The following is an 8472-nucleotide window of genomic DNA, read 5'->3' on the forward strand; positions in this document are numbered from 1 at the left end:
GTTCCATCCATTCCAAATAGTCAAAGCTGTTCTAAAGCATCCTAATTACCCTGATTAATTGGAAATAGCTGTTTTGATCAACTCAACAGGTGAAAAACAGCAGCTCTCTGCAGGTGGTCTGTGGACAGTCATGGCTAAGACAAAGGAACTCAGTGAGGACCTGCAGCTGTGCATTGTGGCTGCTCACAAGTGAGGAATGGGCTACAAGGCCATATCCAAATGTTTTCAAGTTCCAGTGGCTACAGTGCAAAGTATTATTAAAAAATACAAGATGTTCCGCACTGTGGAAAATCTCAGAGGACGTTGTCGGAAGCCAAAAGTGAAACCTGTGCTGGCCAGGAGAATAGTGAGAGAGGTGAAAAAGAATCCAAGGATCACCACCAAGGCCATTCTGGTGAATCTGGGCTCTGCTGGTGGCAATGTCTCAAGCCAGACAGTCCAACGGACACTGTTGGGTTCCACGGATGCAGACCAAGGAAAACGCCACTTCTCCAGGCACTTCTAAGGCATGCAAAACCTCATTTGGCCTTTGCAAATGCTCATCTGGACAAAGAAGAAGGTTTCTGGTCTTCAGTGTTATGGTCAGATGAAACAAAAATTGAATTATTTGGTCACAATGATGTTGGCATCATTGTGATCATTTAACATAAAAAGGAGAAGCCTTCAACCCAAAGAACACCATCCCCACTGTCAAACATGGTGGTGGGAACCTAATGCTTTGGGGTGTTTTTCAGCCAATGGACCATGGAACCTAATCACAGTAAACAGCACCATGAAAAAGAGCAATACATGAAGATTCTCAACAACAACATCAGGCAGTCTGCAGAAAAACTTGGCCTTGGGAACCAGTGGACATTTTAGCACGACAATAACCCAAAACATACAGCAAGCGTGGTGAAGAAATGGTTAGCAGACAACACCAGTAACGTTTTGCAGTGGCCTAGCCAGAGTCCTGACTTGAATCCAATTGAGAATCTGTGGAGGGAGCTAAAGATCAGGGTGATGGCAAGAAGACCTCCAACCTGAAAGATTTGGAGCTCATTGCTAAAGATGAATGGGCAAAAATGCCTGTGGAGACATGCAAAAAGCTGGTCTGCAATTATAGGAAGCGTTTGATTGCTGTAATAGCCAATAAAGGCTTTTTTCTATTGATTATTGAGAAGGGTATGAATAATTCTGGACATGATACTTTTTGCTAAAATATAAATAAAACCTGAGAAATATTTTTTTCCACAATGATGCCTCTTGTACATCGTCTTATTATCTTTGGGGAGACACCTGTGTCATTTCTGCTCAAAAAAGAACTTGCATATTGAACAAAAGTAACTTTAAGTCAAAATTTGGCAGGGGTATGAATAATTATGGGCTTAACTGTATATAGTACAGCAGGACCTGAGCACTGCAGGAGACCCACAAAAATATACCCACAGATATTCTGGGGGGCAGGCGCTGAAGTCAAAAAATTCTGTGTATAAGTATATATAAAGTATGTATAAGTAATTTTGCCTAGGACAACATCAGTTCATTGGTAAGTTGCATCCTTTATGAAACGTCTTGATGCATTCTCAATCATCCAGGAAAGTAATACTCATGGCCATTGATCAGTGTTCTTTGATCAGTGGGTTTTGGTCAGTGATTGTTGATCAATGGTCATGGGAATTTGCATAATTATGATTAAGGAACTGACCTCCCAGCCCATTGTTCCTTCAGTGGGCTGGTTTCAGTCATTGTGCAAATGTACTGTTTATAAGGTTTGGGGAAACCTGCAGTCAGCTGAGACTGAAGAAGTCACTTGGATGAGTGACGAAACGTTTCTCCCACAAAACGCTACGTCCAGATGAACAGATTCAACTTTTGGAGACATCCTTTATGAACAACTACAGCAGCATTGCTTGTATTCTTTTCACCTTTGCATATCTTTGATTCTGTCGGGCCTGTACTGATAAAACTGGGATCTTTAATCGGTCGGGGAGGGGATTAAGTTTGCTCAATGACACAACGAACCAGTCAAATAACAAATAACAGAACAAGGTTAGTTTTAAATAAGCATGATAAGTTGACTATGACCAGTCATCTGAACTCTTGCATTAATACTTGCCTAATACATTATTATCCAGCTGACAAAACGGATGATAATAGTGTGTGCGCTGTTTATGTTTTATGTTTGCGTGATTCTGATTGTTTGTTTTTTTGTTTTTACCAAAAAGACCCTGACCCACCCAGAGTTATTTCCATGTCCTGTTGAGCAGGTTAGGTTGTATAAACAAAGTCAGTAGAATCGATCCAGAAGAGAGAAGGCTGATTTTTATTAATCTGTAAGCTGTCAGCTGACTGCCTTTAAGCTTGCTTAAATATAACAAGAGTTTCTGGAAACGTCACTACAGAAGACGTTAGTGGTAAGCATCAGTCTCTATTAGTTCTACATTTTAAGTACTTAAATGTAAGAAGTAAATGACAGTTAAGAGATTTAAAGATGATTTTTAGGATGTAATCACGTGGTTTTAACAGATATGTCATTACTTAGCATTCATTGTCTGCTTCCTTCGTTGGTTTCATTGGTTTTATTGTATACAATGTTACAACACAGCTGAACTACTGGTTACTACTTTACCAGTGTATAAAAAAATCGCTGCAAGGGTGAAGTGCCTTTACCTTTAAATATCTATTTCTATTCTGTCAATAACAGACATATAACTTTATTATTTTAGTGATGCTCATTATTCAATTCACAGTTGTACATCTGCTGCGGAAGAGACACTTTCAAATCCCTCAAATATCTTTTAGAGCTAAATCTCTATTATAATACCTGCTGTGGTGACCTACACTCACTGGGTGTTTTTGAACAGTCATCTAATGGCCAATAACTCAACTACTTACAGGTGCTGTATTACTGGCAATCAGACCATTTAGTTGAGTTGTCTGCCTGACAGTCCAGGTAACTTCTTGGGTTTAAAATCCAGCCTTTGTTGTTTGCATAGAGTGACTTCTCAGCTGGTAGCTTTGGGATCTGTTATAAGCAGCTTTGCAGAAACATGCTGTTATAACAGATGCTCATGAAAATTCTACTTTTTTCATCTGATGAACTTGTCAGTAGTGGTTTTGATTACAGCTCAGTAATAATGTGGCAATAGTGTGGTAAGGTGGAAACAAGAAAGTAATGATGTAGAAATATTAGTAGTAAAGTTATTACTACGAAATTACAATGTAAAATCCAGGTAACTACCAAATAATATATATTATCAGCAGTGGTTTTAGCTTAGTAATATTACACTGAAGTGTATGTAATGGGATAGTAAGGGGCCAGAAATGTGGAAACAAACATATGCCAAATATATGAGTCAAAACTCTTATATGTACCAATATACTGATAACAATATAATAACCTGCTAGGAATAAAATAGTAATATTTGTGGATCACAAATGATGACTTGATTGTGACCTCATAAAAATAAGTAAATAAGTAATGTAATAAGTAATATCAGTATTCTTCTTACTTTTAATGCCATATCCTGAAACTGTATCTCACTGTACAACTGTATAGTGACAATAAAGGCATTCCATTCTATTCTATTCTATTCTATTCTAGAAAAGAAGCTGGAAGAGGTGGCTGGGGTAAGGGGAGTGTGTACTTCTCTACTCAGACTGCTGCCCCTGTACAGGTGGTAGATGAAAGCTTTAATTAGATGACTTCTTTTTACCAGAGGTTGAGGAATTATGATTTACAGTACAAATAGATGCTTCCTGTAATGAAAAACTTTAACTGGAACTCATTTTGTATTATTTCTTTGATTTCCAATCCACAGACTCTAAATATGCATTTCTGTAGCTGTGCACTCATTGCACTGTTGCTCGCTGTAGCCTCGGCAGACCACCATCTCCACCATAACCGTGGTTCTGAAGACCATATGAGCTGCCACAAGCTCTCTGCTCCTAATGCCGCCTTTGCCTTTGCCTTCTACAAACGTCTGAATGCGAGGACTGCTGCTGGAAACAACATTTTCTTCTCACCACTGGGCATCTCCACTGCCCTGTCCGTACTGTCTACTGGGGCCTGTGGTGAAACCCACAGCCAGCTGTTCTCCAGCCTGGGCTACAGCACCTTAAACTAGAGATGGCACGATACCACTTTTTTATGTCCGATACCGATACCGATATCATAAATTTGGATATCTGCCGATACCGATATGAATCCGATATTGTGTGTTTTTAATCAATAAAACTGTTGTTTTTTTAATATCTTGCTGCATTTTGTATAAGTTCATACTCAAGTTTAAATAAACAACAACACTAAAGCTATTCTGTTATACCTGTGTGTAAAAATACACTGCACCCAAAATATTTCATAGTTCAGCAACACTGATCAATCTAATAAACCTTACCTAACTTAAAACCTAACTTAAACCTACTCCATCCTCCCTATTCTGATATTTTAAAGAGTACTTAGCAGAAATATTAAGCAACCTAACTAATAGGGTTGCAAACTCCCCAAAAAAAAAAAAAAAAAATAGGAACCACCCCCACCCTCCACCTCATGATGCTTAATCGATGTAATCAACTTTAATTTGATGCAGGGTGAAAAAAAATGCACAGAAACAAATTATTTTTCAAGAATAATTAAATAGATTCAACATCTTTCTTCAACAGAATTGCAGAATTCACAGATGGTACCTTCCCAAAGGAAAAAGTACTATAGCTTACTAGGGTATTTAGACTTAAGAGTTACTATATATAGTAATGGACTTCTATACATTTTACATCAGATTAAAACTTTGGGAGTAAGATTCAGATAATTATTAATTAAAAGCTAGACATTTTAAATGAGAATAAGAAAGAAAAGTATGTCTTTGTGCCCCCTTTTCCCTCTTCATGCCCTATCGGCCCCCCTGGCTAAACTTTGCTAGATCCGCCCCTGCACCGTTACCAGCCGTCAGCTACGTAGAAAAGGATCCTGGTGTAGAAAGTAATATTAAATAAATTCTAACAACAGCTTATCAAGGTTAAACGTGCTGCTGTTGTTCAGCCGCTGGTTTCCTCTTTCTGGTGCAAAGTGGGCCAAAAACAAATAAGAGAGACGGACTCGTGACAGAAAAGCCGATCAGCTGATCGTTAAGCAGTTTCATGATTGAAGTAGCCGCAGGAAGGTGAGGGAGAGAGAGAGGCAGTCACTCCATATATCGGTTGTTAAGCTTAACGTGGGAATGCTTTACAATTACATACAATACATTCAGAGATGAACTTACACACTTGCTTTACTTCTCTCTGGGATAACTTCCTCGGAGATGAAATGCTGGTTTGGTAGCGAGGCTACAAATACACACAGCCGCTCTATCACCTGACGCATACTGCTGCAACGTGCTACGGTTATGAGCCGAGTTACGCCGTGTTGCAAGTTTTGTGCGATGCTTTTTTGATATTTAATGGATCGGATTACATTTTTTATTTTTCACTGATATCCGATCCAGTAATTTAGGTCAGTATCGGACCGATACCGATACGTAATATCGGATCGGTCCATCTCTACCTTAAACCAGACTCAGGTCAATGAAGCCTACCAACATCTTTTCCACATGCTTGGAGAAAGCCAGGAGAACCAAAAGCTGGATGTTGGCAATACTGTTGCAGTGCACTCTGGTTTCAGTCCTCTGGAGAGGTTTCTGAATGATGTCAAGCAGCATTACTCTGGTGAAGTCTTGCAAATCAACTTTACTAACCCTGCTGAGGCAGCAGATAAAATCAACAGACACATTGCCAATAAAACACAGGACAAGATCAAAGATATGGTGAACGATGTTGACCGTGAAACGATGATGATGCTCATTAACTATGTCTATTTTAAAGGTAAGAAGCCTGATCAAGTCTATTGTTAGGCTACACTAGACAAACACGGCTAAGACACACATCACATATAAAACAAAGTCAGCTTTAGATGATAACCGTAGAACAAGTGGTAATAACTTTATGCTGACACATCCCAATGTTGTCATCACCACTCTCCACTGTGTCGTGCAGGATACTGGGAGGACCCATTTGATAGAGAATGGACACGTAAGGACAACTTCCACGTTGACGGCAGTACCAAAGTTCAGGTTGACATGATGATGAGGACGGGTTACTATGAGATCTATGAGGATGCAGTTAACCACGCTAGCATCATCATGCTGCCATACAAGAGTAACACCTCTATGATGATTGTCCTTCCTGATAAAGGCTGGATGAAGACTGTGGAGAGAAACATCAACAAGGACCACATAAGAAAGTGGCAAAACTCAGCATCTATGATGTAAGACTTATTGCATTATGTCTGAATATTCCTGCTTGCTAGTAGATGGAGACTGTTGTCAAAATGACCTATTGCTGTGTTTCATATCACTCCTGTTATTAACTTTGAGTGCCCAAGTACATTTACATTGATACGTACTGTAGAGCTATATGAAATGCATTACAAGCGTATGATGTATTCATATAGTCTTTAAATTATTTTTGACCAGAATATGTTCTTCAATGTGCTCATTCAACAGATATGTAGGGATGCTTTTGGGCTTTCCACAATGTCCACAAATATGAGAAGCGTTCTGTATCATAGTGATGCTGAAAAACTAGTTAATGCATTTATTACTTCCAGGCTGGATCGCTGTAATTCCTTATTATCAGGTTATCCTAAAAGCCTTTCATTTTGTCCAAAATGCTGCCACGAGAGTACTGACAGAGACGGGAAGAAGCAGCATATTTCTCCTCACATGTGCTTCCAGGTGTATTTAAAAGTAGAACCTTCAGCTTTCAGGTTCCTCTTCTGTGGAATCAGCTTCCAGTTTGGATTTGGATTTAAGATTAGGCTAAAAACTTACCTTTTTGATAAAGCTAATAATAATAAGAAGGTAAGAAGTATGTAATCGGTTCCATTTGTTTGCCTGTCTGTCTGTTTGTTGGCAGGTAGCATTCACAGTTTTTAGATTTTGTGTGATGGTAGATAATAGCAGCTCAAACACATTGAATTTTGGATCAAATTGGGTCAAGGTCACATCAAATGTAAAAATCTTTAGGAGGATTTGAACTCTCTGATTACTCTTGTTAGGGTTAGATTAGGCGACCCTAAACACTTCCATTTACCCTGCAGTAGAAGCAGGATGCTTAGGGCTTTGAGTGCATCTTTACTCACCTCTTTTTTGTTTTGTAGACAGAAGACGGGATTGCCCAGGGGCACTTGTGGGGTATACTGTGGGAGTACAGGGTTCTGGGTCAACTGCTGCTACCTATCAGGTTCTTGTTTACCCAAAGTGTCCATGGTCTTGAAATAAAGTCAAGTTATCTTCTGTTGGTGTTGGAGTCTACCAGAGTTGCCTCTTGTGACTGATCATGTTTTTGATTTTCATGGACAGGATCTCAGGGTGTAGCCAGGGTGAAGAGGGCATCTACTTTGGGAAGCTCAGAATAGTATTCCTAACTGTTGCAGATAATGTGGTGCTGTTGGCTTCATCAGAGCACGTCTTTCCAAATAAAATGGAGTGGCTGGTAGCTTAGTGAGAACTAGATAAAATAAGAGTCAGAACCTCTCTTTGCAGGAAACGGAGGAGTTCTCCCTGTTGGAATCTTATTGTGAGTGATGCAAAGTTGAAGTGGCAGTTTTGCGTGGTGTCAGCAGTAATGTGGACATTGTAGTGGTGAAGAGATATGATCCTGATCCAGTTAGTAAAAGAGGAACAACCTGTAATTTAACAGTCCGTTTCTCTATTTCTCAGGTATATAGATCTTTGGATGCCAAAATTTTCTATAACCGCTGATGCCTCATTGAAGAACATATTGCAGGAAATGGGCGTAACCAGTGCCTTTGAGAACCATGCCGATTTCTCTGGTCTGTCCAATGACAGTCAGCTCAAAGTCTCGAAGGTGGGCAAACATTTCTCTTTTTGGTTCTGATTCTGAGACACTTAAAGACTCATTACAGAGTAAGAAATTAGCATCTGACTGTCTCCTTTCTTTTTCACCCACAGGCATCTCACAAGGCCACGCTTAGTGTCACTGAGATGGGAACAGAGGCAGCAGCCGTCAGCATCTTTGAATTAATCCTAACGATGGTGCCACCAACAATCAAAATTGACAGGCCGTTCTTGGTTTTCATTTTAGAAAACTCCACTAAAAGCATCCTCTTCATGGGAAAGATCAACAATCCATCAGCTTCATAATTGCACATACTTGTGTGATGATATTATGATCACAGTTGTCATAATAAAGATCCTGTCATGATTAAAAATACTGACTTTATTTAAGATAAGATAAGATAAGATAAGATAACCTTTATTAGTCCCACACGTGGGAAATTTGTTTTGTCACAGCAGGAAGTGGACAGTGCAAAAGTTATGAAGCAAAAATTAGAATAAAATAAAATAAGAATAAATACAGTACACAACTGTACAGAATAGAATAAAATAAAATACTATATACAGTAGAATAAAATAGAATAAAATATACAATAAG

At 39.1% G+C, this 8472-nt stretch overlaps 1 protein-coding gene across 1 annotated transcript; it reads left to right on the plus strand.

Annotated features, from left to right (window-relative positions):
- The first annotated feature begins 2341 nt into the window (after positions 1-2341).
- On the plus strand, positions 2342-8180 carry LOC116321053 (alpha-1-antitrypsin homolog). Its single transcript, XM_039598615.1, has 7 exons — positions 2342-2396; positions 3587-3612; positions 3804-4093; positions 5516-5838; positions 6010-6280; positions 7737-7884; positions 7989-8180. The coding sequence occupies exons 3-7, from the start codon at positions 3813-3815 to the stop codon at positions 8178-8180; spliced, it is 1215 nt and encodes a 404-aa protein (XP_039454549.1). The 5' UTR covers positions 2342-2396; positions 3587-3612; positions 3804-3812.
- The last annotated feature ends 292 nt before the right edge of the window (positions 8181-8472 follow it).

The sequence above is a fragment of the Oreochromis aureus genome, linkage group 15 (genome assembly GCF_013358895.1).
Source record: "Oreochromis aureus strain Israel breed Guangdong linkage group 15, ZZ_aureus, whole genome shotgun sequence".
Classification (NCBI taxonomy): domain Eukaryota; kingdom Metazoa; phylum Chordata; class Actinopteri; order Cichliformes; family Cichlidae; genus Oreochromis; species Oreochromis aureus.

Bases quoted from the DNA above. Each gene is read 5' to 3' on its own strand.
- LOC116321053 (XM_039598615.1), top strand. From the start codon at position 3,813: ATGCATTTCTGTAGCTGTGCACTCATTGCACTGTTGCTCGCTGTAGCC. The intron at 4,094-5,515 runs CAGCACCTTAAA...GGATCGGTCCAT, and splicing joins CTGTTCTCCAGCCTGGGCTA to CTCTACCTTAAACCAGACTC. The intron at 7,885-7,988 runs GTGGGCAAACAT...TTTCACCCACAG, and splicing joins GTCAGCTCAAAGTCTCGAAG to GCATCTCACAAGGCCACGCT.